Below are 23,533 nucleotides of genomic sequence, written 5' to 3'. Positions count from 1 at the left end.
TTTCTTTTAAGAAGACAGGGTCATAAGATATAAAATGAAGAAAAGAAATTAAAGAATCCGACTTGCAAGCCTAAGAATATTTGGCTAAATTTTACATTAATATTACAAATGCATCTCCATTCTAAATCTATTGCAGTCTGGCAGAAGTCCAATAATTCTTGGATAAATTTCGTAATGGCCACTTTGCTTGGAGGGTAGGGGGACAGAATGCCAATGGGTCGTCACTTTGAATGCATTATTTTAATGTTTTGTGCTAACTTCTAATTGGATGCGATATCGATAATTTTACTGTTGAATTTTCACGGAGGAAAACACCCGAACTTACCCCAGTCAACGATCGACATCAGGTATTGGCGGGGGAAATTCAAAATCCGAATGCGATTAGAATCGGATCGGAGGTCTTTCTTCTACCTGTCTAAGGTCATGGAGATTAAAGTGATGCTATTCATGATATAGTCCAAATTTCGTTTATTCTGTGGTCATTTGTTTGTCGTCTTAAGTATTCTGCAATTGAGCAGGTTCTTCTGTTAGCAAAAACTTTCATTTCACACTCTTCTGTTCTGAGCATTCACTTTCAAGGTTGTGTACCTTGAAAGTGAAGTTGTTTTTCTTTTGACGGTATCTCTGATTCCATTTCCTCTCAACAATATGTCCGAGCCAGTTTCGTTTTCTTCTTTTTATCCTCTTTAACAGACTTATTTCTTCTACTCTTTTTAAGACATCTTCATTAGTTATTTTATCTGTCCATTTGGCTTTTTCCATCCTTCTCCAAATCCACATCTCAAAGCTTTCGAAAATCTTAATTTCATCTTTCTTCAATGACCAAGTTTCAACGGCATAGAGGGCAACACTCCACACAACATTTTATTAGTCTTTTCTTTAGGTTTCTATCCATTTTACTACTGAATAAATTTCATTTTCTATTAAAGGCATCTCTTCCCATAGCTGTTCTTGCTTTTATGTCACTATCTTCTACCACTGCTAATAACACTTCCTAGATATTTAAATGTCTTTACTTGATTCAATTTTTCCCCATTTATTCTGATATCCATATTTGCCTCTTTCCTTGCTATTTTCATTACCTTTGTTTTTCTGATGTTAATTTTCATTCCATAATTGATACAGGACTCCAGTAATCTGTTCAACAGATGTTGTAGGCCTGTTTCAGTATTTGATAATAATGCCTTGTCATCTGTGTATCTTATTGCAAATATCTGTCTACCTCCAATCTTTATTCCTTCTTCCGAATTCTCCAGTGCTTCTTTTAGCATTGCTTCTGAATACATGTTAATCAAAATTGGTGTCTTACTCCTCGTCCACTGATACCTGGTTCTGTTGTACCATATATGTCTCTCACCATGGCAGTTTGTCCCAGGTATAGTGAAATAATTAATTAGCCTTCTGTCTTTCCAATCTATACCAATCTCTCCCATTACTTCCATCTTATCCCATTTTACAAAGTCAAAATATATATAACGGATATTAACTTCTTTATTCACTTTCAGGCTTCTTTCACTTATTATTCTTAATAGCCCATCGCATTTCTTGTTACCCTACCCTTCCTGAAACCAAACTGATCTTCAAGAAATTCTTCCACCTTAGATGCAATTCTCCGTGTTAGGATTCTCATAAGTATTTTGATGTATGGGAAATGAGGCTTATTGTGTTATTTTGGTTATTTCTTCAGTTCCTTTCTTCTGAAGTTGTATCAGGAATTCTGCAGGTATTTCATCTGTTCCTTCTGCCTTTCCACATTTTAGTTCTTTAATGGCCATTTCTACCTCTGCCTTCAAAATCTTTGGGCCCAGATCATCTTCATTTACCTTCTTTATATCTTCTAATGGCAACTCATTTGGTCTATTTTCCTTGTCATATAGATCTTCAATGTATTCCTTCCTTCCATCTCATTAGGATTTTATCTTCTTCAGTTATGATTTCTCCATTCTTATTTTCTATGCCTCGAATTCCATTTCTCTTGTGCTTCTTCCTTTTTCGTACAAAAGATCATACCTTCCCACTCTCTCACAATTTTCCATTTCTTCACATTGTTTTTTAAGTCAATCTTCTCTTCTTCCCTTCTCAGTTTGTCATTCAGGGTTCTATATTGTATTTTCCCTTCTGGGGTGTCTTTATTTTTCCATTTTCTTCTTTCTTTCATTAGAGAAATCATTGGGGGGGGGGGGGGGTGGGGGGGGGGGGGGGTGGGGGGGGGGGGGGGTGGGGGGGGGGGGGGGTGGGGGGGGGGGGGGGTGGGGGGGGGGGGGGGTGGGGGGGGGGGGGGGTGGGGGGGGGGGGGGGTGGGGGGGGGGGGGGGTGGGGGGGGGGGGGGGTGGGGGGGGGGGGGGGTGGGGGGGGGGGGGGGTGGGGGGGGGGGGGGGTGGGGGGGGGGGGGGGTGGGGGGGGGGGGGGGTGGGGGGGGGGGGGGGTGGGGGGGGGGGGGGGTGGGGGGGGGGGGGGGTGGGGGGGGGGGGGGGTGGGGGGGGGGGGGGGTGGGGGGGGGGGGGGGTGGGGGGGGGGGGGGGTGGGGGGGGGGGGGGGTGGGGGGGGGGGGGGGTGGGGGGGGGGGGGGGTGGGGGGGGGGGGGGGTGGGGGGGGGGGGGGGTGGGGGGGGGGGGGGGTGGGGGGGGGGGGGGGTGGGGGGGGGGGGGGGTGGGGGGGGGGGGGGGTGGGGAATCCCATACGCGAACCAAAACACAACAACAGAAGCCAGTGACACACTTGCCCACACGGAAATTCCAAACCTTACACACCCATGAAGCCATGCACACAATGACGTCAGGAAGCCACGCCCACTTTCCTTATCTTATCTTGATCTTGTCACTAGTGCCACCCCTACTACTACTTTGTTCGTATATTTCCTCATCTGAATGGTCACTTGTTGGCATATATACTTGCATTATTGTTATGTCCATCGGTTCAGCCTTCAATTTTACCACCATAATCCTGTCATTCAGATATTCTATGCTAATAATGTGCTCTTTGCTGTTTGTTTGTCTAGCAGAAGTTAAAAACTAAGATTTCCTGGAATTCAAAATGCAATCTTTTTGTATAATAGTGGCTTTCTCGTTCAGTTTAAAACTTATTAGTTCTAGACGAACCCAGGATTTTTCTTGGAAAGACATCGGCTCGAATGCAGTCCAGGATGAGAATTTTCATAAAGGTTTACATATGGCGGCGAATGGTTTTCATCCCTCGAAGTAGTCAATCCGTCCAGAACAAACAGACATAAACTAGCCTCATGAACTTCAGCAGAAGTAATTAATACCAACCAACCAACCACCACCATCATTCTATAGTCCGTTACGTCAAAGCATTACCCAAGTAGTGATCAATTCCAGGCTGAGAATTCTTCACAATGAAATGCACACATCACGGTCTACAAAATACTAACCACTTAAGATCAGAACGTACTGGTTAATTTCTATTCGATGGGGACATTTTGAAAATTTTAACTTGGAACGATGGCGTTCAGTTCTTGCTCGCAACAATCGTCGATAGCGTGGTATCTGTATGAATAATTCTAGTAGGGTAGTGAGGCTTCTATTGGGGAATGTCTGCGCTTCTGTACAGCTGGAATAAGATTAATTATTATAAATACCATTTATCTAAAATAAGGCTCAACCCTTGTACATTTGGAATAATAAACGAGAAGTTATTTGACAAGCACAAAATAAAGTAATACAATGCATTCATTCTCGTGTTTAATTATCGTTCATATTATTAAGAAATGGCACTTAATATGGTCTTTAATTCGGACTCATTGCTACATTAATGGTTGTGGTCGTTAACATAATCCTTGAAAACCCAAAAGGAGTCAAATATAAAATATTTTAAGTATGACGATAGCAATTTAATGAAGTAAACTTCTTATAATAAAGAACTTCTGCTTGTTACAAAGTTTTTCCTTTTTAGTAGCATTATTAAAGGTGGTGTGTGCTACTTGAATCTCGCAAATACAACTAGAGAAATACAGTTTGGTTTAAATGCCATCGAAACCAAATAAAGTATTACGTTGGGTTGAGTGACCTATTGCAACCAAATAGATTATATAGTTTGTAGATACGGGAGGGCGATAGATCCTTTTTATTGCCAGGAAAATTGCTGCCATGTTGTTCTGTGACTTGCTAACTTAGGCTCTGATTTTAAAATAGACTTAATAAAACTGTTCCGAATAATGTTGCCTTGGCAACAAGTTTCCCACAATCCTTTAGGAAACAAAACATTGTATTTTAGCTAAGTGTACTGCATTATGTTTATTTAGTTAGTTCATTGAACAATAATAAGTTATTTGCACAACGTTAAAACACCTAAGCTTCAGTATTCAGCTTTGGGTTCTGATAAACCGTATTATTTTGGTGTGCATAAGGATTATGAACAACCGAGATATCAGAAAAGCTCCTTAACTGGTTTAGCTCATTTTCACTCGTGGAGAGGCAAAGCAAAGTTTAATCCACTTTCCCGTAATGCACACGGATAGGTTAACTGGCTCTATTAGGTAGTACGCTCTCTTGTCGCTTCCGGGAGTTACTTTACATCCTTATTACCGTGTATAAAGCACCGTATACCCGACCTACATTCTATTTGGAGAGAAGCAGTAAACCCAACTACAGCGCGCTCATTCGATAATGTCCGTTAATGACCAAGTAAAAAGTCTAATTCTATGAAGATCGCCAGTTAACAGTGAGTAAACCCCTTTACAAGCTTGTCATAAGACACGAGAATATTTTCGAAAAACAGTGTGTAGTTCCCTATGAAACTGACAATTCTACCCTGCAATATTTTTGCGTTACAACACATTGAAAACTAAGATAAAAATATGGAATTAAAAAAATAACGAATAAGAATTCGCCAACAATACATCGGAAAATGTTTCGTCTGCAACAAAATTTTAATTTTTTCAAATTAGATGTTTTGTCACTGGTGTTTCATTGTTAAAAAAATGGCGCAATGAAATTCATATTGTTTGATTTCATAAATGTCAGACGAGGGACGTGCTTCAAATACAAAAACCATGTTGAAATCTAAAACCCAGCCATGCTTAGTGAAAATTTGACATGCCGGTCCCAAGCCCGGATAAATGGGAAGGGTCGAGCGCAGGGCTAGCAACCCAGTCTCGGGAAAAAAATCTTTGCTATGCAAACTGAAACCTTCCAAAATGTGATACCGGATGAAGAAAATAGAACACGAGGCACCTCTGTGAAAGTCCTTCTAGGGAAACAGAGGTGTGGAAGAAAGTAACAGACACCTTACCAAAAGACAAGCTTAGACTGGGATGTTGGAATGTTAGAACCATGTTTGAAACTGGGAAGACATACCAAGTCTCGAGAGTTCTAGAAAAATACAGACTAGAAATAATGGGATTAAGCGAAACAAGATGGATAGGAACTGGTAAAATCAAATTAATCTCTGGTCACTACTTAATCTACTCTGGGAACCAAAATACGAATGACCACACAAAGGGAGTTGCACTAATGATGACAAAGAAAACTCATGGGGCACTAATGGAACCCAATATCCGAAAGAATACTAAACGCTAGATTTAAAGCCGGCAAGCAGAACATCACAGGAAGAAAAGGATAATTTTTATAACATGCTACAGAGAAGTATAGAAACAACAAATAAAAAAGATATGCAACTTATAATTGGAGACTTTAATGCTAAGGTTAGAAATGATAATACTAATAAAGAAACTGTTATGGGAAAGTATGCAGAAGGAGAATAGATGAAAATGGAGAGTTACTTATAGACTTTTGTCTATAAGTAACTCTTCCAACATTAATAACTACACGAGTGGACATGGATAGCACCAGATAGAAAGACAACGAACCAAATAGACCAGGTACTTATATCAAGGAATTGAAGGAAATCACTCCTGGATGTCAGAGTTAAAAGAGGAGCGGAGGCATATTCAGGTCACTTTCTCCTAACAGCTACCATGAAAGTAAAAATATTTAAAAATAAACAAACAGAGGTTTAGAATTGAAAAACTCAAAAACAAAGAGATTAGAAATAAATTTATAACAACTCTACAGGATAAATGGGATAAACTCCAAAAAAGAGAAGGAGGTAACATACAGGGGAAATGGACTAAGATTAAAGACATACCAATAAGGGCATCAGAAAAGATGCTGGGATTGAAATAATAGACAAGGAATGGATATCAGAAAACATCAAATTAAAAATAGAGGAGAGAGATGAAGCTGTTACAGATTGGCGAAAATGAAGAACAAGCAGAAGATATAGAGCAATTAACAAAAAAATTAAAAGAAGTGCAAGAAATGATGAAAGAAAATACATAGAGAATCTAGCACAAGAGGAAGAAGATGCTGCATATATAAATGATACTAGAAAGTTGTATGATATTACAAGGAAATTAAGTGGAAAAAGAAACAAATGGATAGTTCCTATAGACAATAAAGAAGGAAAGCTATTATTAAATGAAAAAGAACAGATAAATGGATGGGTGGAATTCTTCTTGGAGAAATTTCAAGAAATGATTGATGGTGACCAGAGGCCAGAATTAAATGAACAAAATGCATCCTTAGATATAAATTCAAAATAGAAATAGAAAAACAACTAAGACCAGAACAGGCAGGTTTTAGAGCCAATAGATCATATGCACCGACCACATTGCTACTTTACGAATTATCACAGAACAACTATTGGAATGGCAGGCAAGCGTATATTTAAATTTTATCGATTTTGAACAAGCTTTTGACGGTATAAACGGATATGCCTTATGGAGATTACTTTGAAATTATGTACTCCCAGAACAAATGAGAATAATTAAAAAGTATGCAGATTTCGAAATTAAATTTATGCATGGAAATACCCTCTCACAACCATTTAAACAGACAGGAGTAAGGCAAGGTTGTATACTCTCCCCTACTATGTTTTTAATTGTCATAGACTGGGTGATGAGAAAAGTATTCATGGAAATACAGGATTATAATGGTTACTTCAAAACCAATTCCACGATCTAGATTTTGCAGATGATATCTGCTTACTTTCACAGAAGCACCAACATACAGAACAAAAAACAACAGCACTTATAGAAACAGTCAAAAAAGTTGGTCTTAGGATAAATAAAAATAAAACAATGTTGATGAAAATAAATGCAAAATAAATAAATAGCAATAGAAGAAACACCGCTTAAAGAAGTAGAACAATTTATATACCTTGGTTCGATTGTATCAATAAAAGGAGGAATATTGAAGATATAAATAGAAGGAAATAGCTAGGTTATTCAACTTTCAACCAACTTAGAAATATTTGGAAAAACAATTTGTCTATAAAAACTAAAATGAGAATATTTAATTCAAATGTAAAGGCAATACTAATGTATGGATCAGAAACGTGGATGTTAAACAAAAAGATAGTTAACAATGTCCAGGTCTTCCTAAACAAATGTTTAAGAATGATACTGGGAATATATTTTAGAGAACAAACCAGAAACCCATGTTGCAACAGATACGTGAAAGGAGATGGTTGTGGCACGTGTTGAGGAAAGAAGATAAAATAATACTAAAGCAGGCTCTAGATTGGAATCCACAGGGTAAAAGAAGACGAGGAAGGCCAAGAGAAACATGGAAAAGAATAATGAAAGAAATTAACAAATATTAATAAAAACTGGAACCAAATAAAAGCAGAAGCAAAAAACAGAGTCCGGTGGAAGACCTTTGCTTCCAGGTGGACTGAAGAGGAATAAATAAGTTGAAATCTAAGGCGATCTCTGTTTAAGCCCTTTATTCATTGCTTATAGAAATTCTGACACAAATCTTTCTAAAATATACGCAACATACAAATACCATCAGTTAGATGGAAAGTTGAGGATTATAAATGAACATGTTGAGTCTATAATTCGTTACTTCTACTTGAATAGTAATCGATGCACTGCACAGGTCTCCGTTAGTTTATCGACATCTGAACTATTATTCTAAATGACGTTTCAGAAACTTGATTTCAATAATTAAGGCAGAAAAGATCTTTCTAATTAAACAAGAACACTTCGTTATTCAATCTTTGATTCGATGGATTAGAATTGCATTGCTAGTTACTGAAAAGCTATCTTGGATTTGCATGAAGGGTGCATTTCAACCGCGTTATTGCTGATATTAGTAATTTCCTTTACGTGAGTGTAATATTTCTATTGCATTAACGTGTCTAATTACTTCTGCTATTTTCAGTGGATCTTATCTGAACTCCATATTTAAGTACCTCATTGAATTATTTCTTTTATGATAAAATAATTACCATGTACCACTCCCCTACTGCATCCGTGTACGGGTGGTTATTTTTGTGTGTAGATATATTCACGAAGTCGGTTTGCATATTCGAAGGAATGACAACCTGTTCCCAGAGGGAATTTATTATTGGAATATTTGCTCCCATCGTTTATTCTCTTGCAGTACTTTTGTTGCATTTCACTAAAAGTCAACAAACAGCCTAGTTTCGTCTGCAGCAAAATTTTAATTGTTTCAACTTAGATGTTTTGTGATTGGTGTTTCATTGTTAAAAAAAATGACGCAATAAAAATCTGCACGAGAAGCAGTGATGAAAGAATAAAATGAAGAAATTTTTGGCTAACACTCAAAGGGAAATTTATAAACTAATCTTTAATTACTTATTTTAAACATTAGTGAAAAACTTGCATCTCAATACACTTAAGTATTATAAGAGGAGCAAAACTTTCGCGTGCAGTTTCTCGTTGCTGGGGAGGGGGGGGTGGCAGGAAGAGAAACTTGTTTTTGGCTTTCCTTCCTTCCTTCTCACTCTGTTTGAAGGTTGTTCGCAAACATCTCCTACCACAACGCTTCATTTCCCACGCTTCCTCCAAATCACCGAGGATGATGCACGCCAGCCACCGGAACTACATCGATCTCATTTTTGTAGGTCATGGCGCGCAATTTTCTTCTAATTTTTTACCCTTACCAGTGCCATCTGGTGGTGAACGCAGGCCTTATTTAACGTTTCGCGATGGCTAGTGCTTTTAGGAAATTATATTTTACTGCGAAAGTGGATATTAAAAACCTTTTGCATAAAATTCTTTAAATTAGATTAACTTGTATAATTTCTATTTCATCGAGGGATTATTCATGTTGGCACTCGGATTTAACACAAGCAATGTTAAGCCATAAGTCGTCAAGAGCTTCATGCACATCAGCTGCATGCGATATCAAAGAAGTTACTTCAGTCTTTCAAAACGATTTTTTTAATAAAAACCGTTTTGAAAGACTATTTTAAAAAATAAATCCTATTTCTACCAACGAATTATTTTTTCGAATAATTTTAAATGATTTCTAAGATGTTTTGAAACATCTTAAGAATATTTCTACTTCTTGGGTATCGTTCAACACATTTCCTATTGTTGCCAAAAGTTGAACGATGAAGTTGAACATCAGTTTCTCAATATTTTTTGTTAACGGGTCTCATACGAGGGGACAGGAATTTCTTCCAGGAATCTTGGAATTTTCATTCTGCAAAAAGGCAAACTAGCCTGAGAACACACTTCAGTCCGCAAGAGACTGAAGTGTTGTAATGTTGACGGAATCCAAATTGTTCATTTGGGAGGATATTCAGCTTATTTACTATGGATTGGAGCCTGGTGAGGATGGCCCCTTTTGGCCATCTTTCCCAGGTTTGAAATCGGGCTAATGGGACGATAATTTCGTGGTAGATGTGGGTCTTTGCCTGGTTTATGAATGGGGATTATATAAGCAAAACCTACAAAAAACACAGGGAAGGGAAATATCGTATCTAATAATCGCGTTGATTATGCTGGTAAGGTGCACAATGGCTCGGCGGGGGAGTAGTTTAATGACTTTATTGGCGATGCCATCTGGACCAGGAGCTTTTTTTGTTGTTAACGTTCTTAATGATCTGGTAGGTTTCTGCTGATGAAGTAGGAACGATTTGTTTAGTACAGGCATCAGGAAGTTTTAGCACGTGTCTGACTTGATGATTTTTATACAAGTGGTTGAAATTTAAGTTTTCATAAGCAAGTCGACACTGCCCTTATAAATTTTTTGCTATGGTTTCTGCCTTCTCTGCATTCATGTGCACAGGGCCCAGGTCCTATTGTAGAAGGGGAAAAGATTTGGTTTTGTTTCTGAGATTTCCTCAAGAGTCCCCAAATAGTGATCCACAGGTGAGAAGGAAGCCAAGTTATCCTCCCACAGCCGATCCCTGTGGACGTTGAGGACGTCTCTCACAGCTCCATTTAATCTGTTAAGGATTCTTTTGTCTTGAGGAGCGCGAGTATTGTGAAATCATTTTCCAGCTTTATCTCTTATCAGGTTCATAATATCCTCCGGTAACCGATTGGTTGTGGAGCGAGTTGTGTAAGAGGTAACTGCCGTTATAGCTGCATTAATTTGCTGAGTAAAATTTTTGACTGCTGTTTCCATTTCTTGCTCTGACCTTATAGGAGGAACAGGGCCAATGAACTCTGGGACTGCTTTTGCTAATTTTTCCCAGGATATGAATGAGGGGGGGGGAGAAGAAAGAAGGTGGTGTTGCGTTCCCAGATGTAATAACATCCGGGAACGCAACACAACCTTCTGATGGGTCTGATGACAGCTCATTTAATGTTCTTAAATTATATTGAAATGTAAAATTTTGCAGAATGGCTATATCTAAGATGTCAGCAGTGCCATTCGGGCTGTGATGAGTAGGTTCAGTGGGGCCTGCGACGATAGCGCAATTGAATCCTGTGTAGTTGGCGGGGTTGCGTCCGTTGTTGTTTGTGGTTCTACAATTCAATGCTGGGTGTTTTGAGTTTAAGTTCCAGCAATAATGATGGGCTCTCTCTAGCATATAGGATGGCATACAGATCCGTGTGCAGTAGTGTTTTTTGTGGTGGGTTGTGTGCTGCGTAAATTTTCAGTCTGCCAGCCGATTTAGTAAGAATCTCCACGCCACTAACCTCGATTAGTGGTTGGAGGGTTGTTTACGGTATGGTGTTGGATATAATTTTTAATGAAAATTGCAGTGCCACCACCTGTGTAATTTGTCCTGTCAGTTCTGTAGATTAATAAATTTGGACGCAGGACATATATGGCGCAGAGGGTGAAGCTTGACGCTTTTTATATTCCCTGTTGTCTGTTTCGGGAGCAGTGATGGGAGAGATTTGTGAGCTATTTTAGCTTGCCCTGAGTGGGCAGAAGTGGTTATTCGTCGTGGAGTCTTAGGATGGCTTTCGGTTTTTTATGTTTCCAGTGGTCATTACCGTAATAGTTTCTGGCTTGTTGTATTAGTCGGCTTGGATGCGTAGATGTCTTCATAAAGAATTTTTCTGCTAGGGAGCGTAGTAGTGGAGAGATGCAGGGGATATTTATGTCCCGATGGATCTGGGCGTTCCTGATGAACCACGGGGCGTCCAGGATCATTCGCAGGCACTCGTTCTGTAGTCTTTGTAGCTTGACGATGTTTGTCTTGGAGGTATGGCTCCAGGCTGGGGAGGCGTATATAATTGTGGGAAGGATCACTGTCTTGTACAGTAGAATTTTGTTTCTTGTGCTTAGTTTGCTGTGTATGTTGATCAAGGGGTACAGCTGGGCGATAACTTTTGAAGCTTTGGTGCATGTGCTCTTGATCTGGCTTTTGAAGCATAATCGCTTATCGAGAAGTATTCCGAGGTATTTTGCTGTAGTTTTCCAGGGAATTTTAGAGTTGAACAGGGTGATGTCTCCTTCGGGGGATGCTCGTTTTCTTGTGAAGAGTATCGTTGTGCTCTTCTGGGGGTTAAATTGTAGTTGCCAGTCTTTAAACCATTTTTCTAGATTCAGGATGGTGTCTTGTAGTTTTTGGTTATGTGGTTGGCAGGATCTGGCTAGTATAACCGTGTCATCTGCAAAAAAGGTGATGGTGGATGTGAGAGGATTTTGAGGAATGTCTGCCATGTAGATGTTGAACAGGATAGGGGCTAGCAGTGATCCTTGAACTCCAGCGAAGATTTTCCGTTGGGTTGAGACTGTTTCATTGATTTTGACTTGCATCCTCCTGTTTAAGAAGTATGATTTAATCAGGTGTATCATGTTTAGTGGAAGGTTTGCGATGAAGAGGAGGCCTTGGTGCCAGATCTTATCGAAGACCTTTGAGATGTCTAGGAAGACGGCTCCGGTGTACTGATTCCAATTAAATTCTGTGGTGATGTATTCTACCAGTCTATGGATCTGTTGGGTGGTGCTGTGATTTTGACGGAAGCCAAATTGTTCTTGTGGAATGATATTTAGTTGGTTGATATGATCTTCGAGTCTGATGAGGATGATTTTCTCTGCTATTTTTCTTAAGTTGGATAGCAGGCTGATGGGACGGTAATTTTCAGGTAGGTGTTGGTCTTTGCCTGGTTTGTGAATTAGGATTAAGTCGGCTATTTTCTATGACTAGGGGAGGTGCTGCCATTTGAGGATGGAGTTAATGATGTTTGCCAGATGTGCTATGGTTTTGCGTGGTAATGCCATGATGACTTTGTTAGTGATGCCGTTGGGACCTGGGGCTTTTTTGATCTTGAAGTGGTTGATGATGCCGATTATTTCGGTAGGTGAGGTAGGCATTATAGGGCTTGAATTGTCATCGGGACGATTTACTGTGAACCTATCTAACAGATAAGCTTAGGCGTTGATGGTTATTCATGATGGTGCACAACACACATGTAAACGCGACAGTGAGTGAGTTTCACTCACTCACTGTCGCGTTTACATGTGTATTGTGCTCTGATAATGCTGAGTTGAAAATCAGCGAAATATTAGCGTTAATAAAACATCTTTGTTGATAAAAGTGTTTGTGGTGTTGTTAATACCGTGAAAGATAAGTTACTGTGAACCTAACTTTACGATGGATCTTGTATACATGGCTGATATTTAGGTTTCTCATATGCAGGACTGCATTGTTTCTCAAGTTTCTTGCTGTGGCTTCGGCTTTGTCAGCATCTGTGTATGCAAGGTGCTGTTCTGCTTGGAGAGGGGGGGGAGGGATTTGCACTTGTTCCTGAGCTTGTTTAGGAATGATCTGCTGTGGAGATGGAGGTTAGCTTGTTGTCCCACTGTTGATTCCTGTGGTTCTGGAGAGCTTCTCGGACAGATTTGTTTAGTCTGTTGAGGGCTGTTTTGTCCTGGAGAGGACGTGTGTTGTGGTATCTTTTCTTTGTCTGTTTTTTTCCCTTATTAAGTCCATGATTTCTTCTGGGAGACGGTTTTGTTTGTGGGTAATCGTGGATTCTGTGGCTGCTGTTATGGCTTTATTGATTTGATTGGTGAGGTTGTTTATTGCCATGTCTATTTCTTCCTTGGCTTTTATATGGGGAACCGGACCAATGTGTTCTGGTAGCACTTTCCTAAGTTTCTCCCAGACAATGGAGGTTTGGTGGGGAGGTGACTGGTCTTTGTTCCCTAAGTGAAGTAGGATTGGGTTGTGATCTGATGATAATTCGTTCAGTGCTTGAATGCTGTACTGGTATTTGATGTTATGTAGGATGGCGATGTCTAGGATGTCGGCTGTGCCAGTTGGGCTGTGGTGGGTTGGTTCGGTGGGGTCCTGTTACGACAGCATTGTTTAATCCTGGGTAGTTGAAGAGGATACTGCCATTTTTATTTGTGGTTCTGCTGTTCCAGGAGGGATGTTTGGAGTTTAAGTCCCCAGCGACGATGATGGATTCATTTATGCCCAGGACAGCATCCAAGTCAGAAAATAGCAGGGTCTTAGCGGGGGAGTTGTAGGCGGCATAGATTTTAAGTCTTCCAGTTGAGTTTGTGTGGACTTCGACACCGGTGAGTTCTAGGTTGGGGGGTTGGATATTCCATTGTGCCTGATGCAGTTCCGGATAAATATGGCTGTACCACCACCTCTGTAATCCAGTCGGTCATTTCTATACAGTGTGTAGCCTCTCAGTTTTGGATTGTCTGCAGGTCTTAGATGAGTTTCATTAATTAGGATGATGTCGGGGTTGCATCTGTGAGAGAATTCTTGAAGCTGCAGTGTCTTGTTTTTTAGGCCCTTGGCGTTCCAAGCGGCGATCCGTAGTGAGTCTGGGAGTAATCTAGTTTTGTTCATTAACAAGCATTGATAAGATGGTCTGAGATTTCTTTTAGAAATCTTTTTGTGGAGTTTGAAGGGTTTGACTTACTGAAGTCTTGAAGCATGTTTGCCAATGAGGCTGTGATGATTGTTGTCATGTTTGGAAGAATTTGGTCCTGCTAGATATCTTTGGATGGGCGGGCTACTTCGTCGTATGTCCTGCTTCGACGGTGGCTTTCCAGACTGTTGGTATTTTCCATTTGTGAGAGCTGGTGTTTTATTGTCTTTTGTTGGGTGTCAGGCAACTGGCGAGCCGTCGATTCTGGTTCCTGTGGGCAGGGTTGAGAGATCTGTTTCCTTTTGTTGTCTGTTTTATTCTTAGGGTAGCGATTGCAGCCTCTGTAGTTTGCCGGGTGGGGGCCTCCGCAATTCGCGCATTTGGCTGGAGAGGTCCTGGGTTTTGAGCAGGTTGCTGTGGGGTGGTTTTATCCACATTTGAGGCATTTGTAGTCTGCTGTGCAGAGTTTCTCTGCGTGTGCGTATTTCTGGCATCTGTGGCACTGCCCCGACGAGGCTCCTTTTCCTTAGTGGGTCAGTTGTGATTTTCAGACCACAGATCGTTGTTATGTTGTATATGTTCTTGTGTGTATTGGGTATCTCTACGAGTACTAGGGGCATTGGATTCTTGTCGGCCCGCAACATTCTGCTGACCTTGACAAGTGGGAGATCGTGGGGGCGGAGGTCTTCAGTTATTTCATCAGTGCAGATGTTGTTACTCCCCTGAGTACAACTTTTCGGTTTTTCTCCGATTTCAGTGAATAAGTATGATATTTAATATCTAACTCATCCATGGTTTTTGTGAGGAGTCTGTTGTCGCCTACTGTGGCAGGCTGGATTTTAACTCCTTCGTCTACGTTTTTTGCCCATGAATAGGCAATTTGGTGGTTTTGCATAATAGGCCTAAGGGCCGTCCATTTCTTTTTCACGTAGTACTTTTTCATTGTTGGGTGTGGGGAGGTCATTGTTGGGGGCATCTTCTTCCATCCCCTCGTTTACCTGAGTCTCCGCTGTTTTACGCTTTTTCCGAGCATGGGTTTCTGTATCATGTTTTGGAGTGGGAGCAGATATTATCAGGTTCATTTTCCCTTCTTCCCCTGGTGTTGAGTTGTCCCCTTCTGTGGAGTCATCTGTCCCTGAATATAGGTTTAGAAACTCTGGCCACTCTACCTCAAATTTCTTCAACAGTTTTTTGAGGAGGTCGAGCGTCAGCTTCTTATCCAGAGATTGGACAAAGTCGTCGGGACTTAAACTGTTCATGTTTAAAAGTATTCAAATATGCTTACCTGAGAAATATTTATAATAGCGAAGAGAACGGGCAAGGGCCGGAAAATTGCATCAAAAGGTCTTACCTTGTACTCCGCGATCAAAGAAGATTCACAAAATCTAAAACTCACTAATCACCACTGAAATCAAAAACATTCTTCGCAACAATCTTGAATTTCAGCCCTTATAAGGACTGGCTTAAAGGGACGAAGCAAGAATGCTTTTCATCTTCCCCGTTATCTGTAGAGGACAGTGTAGGGATAAGGTTATTGAGCTATTAAATTAGAGCTCTGATCATGGCAGGAGGTTAACAGCAATAGCCGAGTCTTAGAACTTCATTGGCTACAGCAATCATCCATTACCTCCAAGGGTATTAATCACAGCATTTGAGGCTGTTACGAAGGTTTATTATATTGTGATATAAAACGTTCAATGGTGTTTTTAATAGTAAATATTTTAAACTACTCGAAATTTTAATTAATTATCTTTAGATAAATAAAATTCCATTGATAAATGTAATGAATCATTCGATACTTCTGCAAGAGCGATATTGAATAAAACAAACAGAAAAAAACGTAGTGTAAACCGACTATTGTTTTGTCGCCCTTGCCAACTACTGCTAGTCTAGACTCGATTTCATCACTTAAACTGTAAAAGCTTGTTCAACATAATAAAACGCATAACTAATGTTTGTCCTCTTATCAAGGATTAGTTTCCAGCGATATTCTGAATGCACACAATTGACTTGCATTGTTGTAATGGAAGCTGAGCACGCCCTTAGCGGTTTAGAAGACCAATCTCATTGGCAGAGGCGACTTCATTGTTACTTTAGCTACAAGTTAAAGTAATGGCGAAAATTGTATACCAGAAAATCCTTTCGTGGCTAGTTATGTAGGAATAGAATTTTTCCCTTTGTGTTTTTTTTCCCCTTATCTTTTCACTTGAAAATACGGCCACCAGTTAGTTTCATTAGAGCAGACGCACGACAACAAAATCATTAATAAATGAGCTGATATCACAGTAGGCTGTAATACAAGCTCGCAGACTAATCATAAAGTGTAAATGTAGTGTGCGTTAAGTCCTGTTTGCATTTGCACGAGTTTCTACAGTGAACTAATGCAAAGAAACCCGAAGTAACCCACTTGGTCATTAGTGCATGCAAATAAGCTAGCTGCGTCATCTGATTATCAACAAATGGATTCGCAGCATTAAAATGTGTAATATTAGTCCCTTGGTGAGCATATTTATGGCGTAAGTCACACTTAAATCCGGAATGCTCAGAAGTAGTAATGTGGTTATCATTCCACTATCCAATGCGCAATCTTTGGTTGTCATGGAAACGTTGCCTAACATCCGTCTGTTAGGAAAACGGACTGATTTTTAACATAAGTGTCACTTGCAGATTTTCTCCATCTTACGCAAAATTAATTTAGATTATTTAGATTGCGAGCACATCAGGAATGTACTCGAACAGTAAGAAAGTTGTCTGAATAAGGGCGATTTATTGCAGTTTTCCTCAACTCTACATTTTCTTTCACTTTTGAAGGGCGGAGAGTAGTTTCCACCATTCACAAAAACCACCTTGATTGCTACGTAACTTAAACTTCGGGAAAAAAATTTTTTTTTTTGCCCCCTCGACTTGTTCTTAATGGCTTCAAGCAAAGAAATTGACACGATTCGTGGCCCTGGATATGACACGTGAGCCGTAGGGTGAAGAAGTACTTGATCTATTCAAAAAGTAACTTCAGAAAATCGTCACTGCATATGCTTTTAGATTTTTTTTTTTTTCAACTGCAAGCGAATTTTATTTTCTTTCTGAAACTCGATTTTTCATTCCACAAATCAATTAAAGCGGCCAGAAGGTGAAAATTCCAATTAACAGACATAATACGTTGGTTTCCGCCTTTATTTGCTTCTCTAATCTTAACATTTATTTAAAATATGATAATGAGGTATTAAGTCACGAATTCCTTAGAAGGGATACTTTAAAATATGATTTTTCTCCAATTAATGTTTTTTGATTCTGTAAAAACCCATCTTACTCGTTCTTACGAACGTCGACTGCAAATTCCCCCTGAACTTCTTGAAAATATTCCAGTCGCAACAAATCCGATTCCGCTTCATATTCGGAAAGGTAATTTTGTGGCGCCTCCACGTAATGGGAATGAATTATTCATTTGGGATTCGGCACGCCTTAAACTCCCCATTTAGTTTTATGGTCGAGAGTGTCGGTCTTTCTTTCTTCTCCGCTGTTCAGATTGCACGCAGACCCTCAGGTGAACTTCATTTCCACTCAGTTGCGCTGTACTTGAATCTTCCGGTCGTCTTATGACCCATCCATTGGATCTTTTATGCAGCTTAAGGTTCCGGTCGAAAACAATTAACTCCCAACATATCCTTTTTCAAGTTTTAAATTTAACTCATTCCTGTCTCTTGTCCTGGCAGTTATTTTTAAAGCAGTGTACCAGTTTCTCTTTATTAGTTGTATTATTTTTAACTCGGAGGATTTCAATGAAATCTGACTCCAGCCGACAGCATCAAGGAAGCTTAGTGCTACTGAAAAAAAAATATTTAAAAATATCTTTGAGGAAGGAGACTATTGTACGGTTTGCTGCTGAAACCTATAAAAAGACAAATGTCCAACTCAAGCCTATAACAGTGCTTTATAAGTATTTTAAAAATCAGCGTAAACTGTTTTTTTAGTTAATCCTGTATTCTGTTTATTGTCAAGATATCTGCGAACACCGTTGTATTGTTTAACTCCCTGAATCGAGTCTGCATATGAATCAATTGTTTTTATTATATTTTACAAGTGATTTCGTCACCCATGACGTCAGAACTGCAGTTTTTCTGCTAATTGTTATTCCCAATATTACGTCATCCTACGCATGCGCATTGTGTATAACTTTCGAAGTGACTTTTTTTTTGACTAATTCAAATGAGTCATTCATAACAAATTAACACGCTAACACAACAATAGAAATCAAATTAACTTAGATTAGTAAGTTAATATTCTAACATGACCATATTAGATTCATTTATCTTACTCTCCCTCCCTATTTGATGATCCATCTCTGTATCCGTAGCCATTATATGCATCTGATTAAGTATCTTCTTTATCAGCATGTTCGAGCTTGAACCGTACCACAAAATGCATATTATTCCATTGGGCACATTATCAAGATCGATTGGTTAGTAGCTTCATAGTTCATCTTCCATACTGCAAGATGCAGCCAACTTAAATTGGTCAAATATTATTGATCGTTTTTTGGCAACCTTTTTCCTTCTTGCTTTTGAAGAGTTTCTCATTTGCATCCCCAGTATTTAGTTCTAACGATCTGCTGAAATTCCCTCTAGACCAAAGTGGAATTAGAGAAAGCATCTAAAGACTTTCTAGTTATGTTAAGACTCTAATCGATGAACTATTACGAACAGCACAGATTCTGTTCTGAATTCACTTCATATAAGTAACTTGCATGCATCCATATCAAGGATGCATGCAAGGCTCGAATATCCAATAGAAAAATTGTTTATACATAATAACGTCTTTCTAAAGCTGGTTTTCAGCAACGACATTTTGCACTAAATCCGTCGTAGATAAAAGAGCAGACCTGCACTTCTGATCCAGCAGTATTGTCTTCAGCCTGCAGCGATTAAACAGACCAACAATGGAAAAAGATCGCGGCCTGCAAACAATGAGCAGAGAGCATCGGCTGTCTCATACAAGTCCGTGATCTCGACTGCTGCAGGCGTTCTTACTGACGTAACAATACTTCAATGAAAACGTGTATGAAACATCAGATATTAAATATGATCTCCTGATTATTAAGTATTCTGTTTCACTGACCAGTAACTTATGTGTACTTGTATAGACTTCAGAATTAATTGTGTAAAGAATGAATACAATGAAACTGAAATTAGATTTTGTGAAATGAGTTTTCCATCGTCATATATCTGAAAATGTGTTTTAAAGATGACTAAATCTGGATTTTCCAAAGTAGTCTACCCACTGTTGTAACAGGTTAAAAGTTCACTTTGGCTTTACGTAAATATCCAAACAATATTGGCAATAGATTCGAGGAAATTTTGTGCGTTAGAAATGGAACTAATCTTAGATACAACCTTTGGCAGTGAGGTTTGGTTACCAGTTGACAGAAATTGCCATTTGTTTTCTATATTTCGAAAGAAGTTATAGCGGAAGTCATTTTAAGCCGGATGCAGTTTTTTCTTTTCTGTGTGGTGGTAGTTCAAATGATTCCTTTAAAATGTATTTTTTTTTTTTTTTTTGCCGAAAGATTAAATTTACTGTGGAATGAGGTTTTCTTTTGGTACATGACATGCAATTCTGGAATGTTAAATTTGATGTAAGATTAAAAACGACTATGCTCAGTCATTTCCTTTGCGTTTATTTGGGAATGTAAATTAAAACATGCACATTTTACACGTAAGAATAAAAATATATGGTAATTATCCCTTTTTGATTTACAGAGCTTTCCAAGGTTTGTCCGGAAGGTCTTTTTATTATAAGAATGTCGCTAAAACTTAAGTTTTGGTGAAGAAATTTTCAATTAATTTGTTTACAGTCGCAAAAATCCATTCCGAATAAACCCTTGGGATCTTTCTTAACGTATTCCGATGCCCAAGGGTTGAAATATTTTTACAAACATGTTAAAACTTTGCTTTCGTAAGCATGTCTTGTTATCATGCAGAACAGTTTATTTTTAAATACGCGACAGTGCAATTTTTGGCATTCAGATTTGTCGGTTGCCATTTAATCCCAGCCAAACATCTTGATACTTAAAAGCTTTGTCGTATTTCTATTTTATAATGTTTCTCTTATGGTTGTAATTAAAAACTTTTAATGACTTAATGCATTGAAAGTGGGAGAAGTAAAACTCCAAAACCTACGTACTGCATTAATAATTCAGTAAAAAGTTCTGTGTGCGCCAACCTTCTCATTAGCAGTTGGAGTATGAACAAGAAGCGAAAACATCCTGTGCAGATTTATATTCAAAATCCACGTGTACATACTAAGAAAATAAATACAAAAATTAGGGAAATGGACATAAGTTGAAGAATAAATCTAAGTGATCATTTTTCAGTCTTCATTTCATGACCTATGATTTTTTTTTTTTTTTTTTACAATAATAATTTTAGGATAGAATTAAGTATAATTCTAGATTTTGATCATTTGCAGGTAGTGTTGTGTGCAGACACGTCGATGATAAGTTAGAGTAAACGTTATTGGAATATCTTCATAGTAACAGAACGTATCTCCGGAATTAAAATATCCTGAGGATTTCGTGTATAGCCATAAATGAGTTTGGCTATTGATTGGTCCTTTCGGCTTCCAATAATTCGTTTGTGTATAAGTTTAGTTTTGATGTGACGTAGTACACTTATGCAATATCGATTCGCAAATTCCGTGATACTCGACGGAATTTTTACGTTGCTTGGCACGAGCTTCTAAATTGGAAGAAATCTGCAGCAAGGATGCGGAATTTAGTAGGTAGGTTTGCCGGTGGGGGTTATAAGAGTGTATTAGCGTATTCGCTTTCCAGCGGATTGCAGGCTCGAATCTGCGAATTGTTTGTTGCCTCATTTCCCATTTTGACGAGAGCTCTTGTGGTGATGTGATCGATGTAAGGACTTCTATGAAATTGGAAATAACACACGATGTGAAGGAACGTGCTTCCAAGGTTACCATACTGGAGAAGTTGAAACCTGCTTTCTTCGGTTACCGAGTTCGCTGTCTCAGATTACACTGTGGGGCGAATAAATGTGCTGTCATCAGATATTTTCCGGTCAGGAGAGATCAGATAATCTGCGAGTTACAAAAGAATACTGTATGAGCGCAGTAGGATTAAAAAGTGCGTCAGTCAGAACCGTATAAAAGTTATTCAGAGTCGGATATTGATCTTTAATCTAGCACTGTTTTCATTAAGAGGTTTTTTTTTTCTCTGAAAACAATTTTTTGATCTTTAATCTAGCGCAAAAAACAATTTTGTTTTTACAGAAATAACTCTTAATGGAAATAGTGCTAGATGTCGAATCTAGTTCGTCCGGTTCATAAAATTCCTATGGCAACGGGGTAATTTTTAACTTTCGTATTATACAAAAGTTAGAAATACTGTATTCAAATTTTGGAAATTTTATCCTTTTATGTAGGCGAATAAAATTAGCTTCCTGTAAATAAGCAAACCTGTTTGCAGATAACATCACAAACAGTCCCATGTTAATTAATCATAAACTGGCCACATAAGACATGACTCAGATTTATTAGTAATTCTAGACACAAGAAGTCTTTATTCTTTTAGATACTTCTCCTCTGCAACACATTCAGATAACACCACTCAATGATTCTAATAATATTACACAATCCTTCGCCAGATGTATCTTTTAAATCCAATTAATAATTCCTTTATTGTTGCGTGAGTTGGTACGTGTCAGCTCAGTATGACATATTCGGTATACGATATTTTCGTCTGCTGATGCTATTAACAGTATTTTAAATATTATTAATAGCATCATCTTACATCAAACTTAATACTAATGGTGTCTAGAGCAGATCGTTATTACATTAGATTATGTAATTCTAATCCCACGACTGTACTAATTATAATTTTACTAATTTAATCAACGATGTAGCTTTCTTTGCAATCAAGTCAAAACGCACCTTTTGTGTCACTTTCATTATTCCAAGCAACTGTTTCGGATTATGAATACTTTAAAAAAAAGATTTGACGCAAAGTACCTTTCCTCAAGTATTCCTGGGCATAAAGTATTGGAAAACAATCTCCAAAACAGCTGACAACTGGCGACGTCAGTATTGCTTGGTTTTAAAAATTGAATTTTTACTGGTAGTAAGAAAGTAAAATAATTGGTTCTGTAAACCAAAAATATTAAAAATAAACCGCCTTGAAATATGGGACACACACACACACGCACGATCATTCTTTGTGAAGTTTTATAGTAATCTTGTTATGTCAAAGTTAGTCAACTTCGTTTATAAGTGCTGAGGCATAAAGAAAAAGTCGACGCACATAAAAATGAACAAAAATATATTCTAGATTTCCACCGCACAGTGAATAAAATTATGTTGGGTAGTTCTTCTTAAACAGTCTACCTTTTTATATTACCATCTGCAGTGAGTCCAGACAATTTAAACAAACAAAATATACACGCCAACTATTAGCAGATCCAATCACACCATTGGGGGGGGGGGAGGATTGAGCTGTAGGGCTGCATAAATTAATTGGTTGAGTGATTTTAGTTATCAACTCTCCAATCATACTCGGACTTCGAACCCTTTCCCGGTTCGATGTCCGATTTTAGATCTTCTACATCATCTATTTATGATTAAATAGATGAAGATATCCATTTGTTCAGCTACAATAATATTTCATTTAATGATGATTCGATGCCAGATCTATTTCATTGCTGAAAGTCTTTTTTGTAATTTCAGTGTGCTTATTTATTTTTTTTTAATACTTCCAGGATGCCCGAACGAAGCATCAATTTACGGTCCACACCTATACCAGTCCTACTTTCTGTGACCACTGTGGATCCTTACTGTACGGTATTATCCACCAGGGGCTTAAGTGTAAAGGTAAGCACAAATCTTATTTTCTTTTTTTTTAGAAACGAGAGGTTTATACTCTTTCTCAAAATAAATAAAAAATAAGCAAGGGTGGCAGAAGAACCGAAAGAAGTATTGCAATTCAATTTTTCTTTTATTAACATTCACTGAAATTAATAAATTGAAAATCGCATTATCAAAGCGGGACCAAGTAAGTCATATTGGTCTTATTATTGGGTAATAATCATTAATTAAATATTGGTATCATCTTGAGCGATACACTCGGGGGTATAGGTCAGATCTCTGATAAATTTAGTCTAACTTACAGAACTGGTTTGGAGTTTTGACTGATTTTTCTTATAAATTAAGCAACCTTCCCATCATATCAGCAGAACTTACTGTTATGTATTTTGATTTTAACGAAAATAAAAAAATTACTGAGACATGTAAGTAATGAACTAACACGACATCCTGGATAGAAATCATCCAGCAGGTGCTTACCATTATTAGCTTTTTTTTCCCCTCCAAATTTACTAAACCTTTACAAAGTTAGGGCTCTATTTCCTCCTCTGCTGTTTAATTTTCCAACAAAAGCTATATTTTTCTTCGTTACATGCT

At 38.5% G+C, this 23,533-nt stretch overlaps 1 protein-coding gene across 3 annotated transcripts in view; it reads left to right on the top strand.

Annotated features, from left to right (window-relative positions):
• Window positions 1-23,533, top strand: part of LOC150103064 (protein kinase C, brain isozyme-like) — a 227,130-nt gene that overhangs the window by 111,676 nt on the left and 91,921 nt on the right. For all 3 annotated transcript variants that reach the window (XM_090398401.1, XM_090398402.1, XM_090398400.1), the window contains exon 4: window positions 22,834-22,945. In XM_090398401.1, the coding sequence (XP_090254527.1) occupies window positions 22,834-22,945 (112 nt within the window). The remainder of the gene's footprint in view (window positions 1-22,833; window positions 22,946-23,533) is intronic.

Source organism: Typopeltis vanoorti, chromosome 9 (assembly GCF_054136105.1).
Source record: "Typopeltis vanoorti isolate ZY-2024b chromosome 9, IOZ_Tvanoo_1.0, whole genome shotgun sequence".
NCBI lineage: Eukaryota > Metazoa > Arthropoda > Arachnida > Uropygi > Thelyphonidae > Typopeltis > Typopeltis vanoorti.
This window is presented reverse-complemented; position numbering and strand designations above follow the sequence as displayed.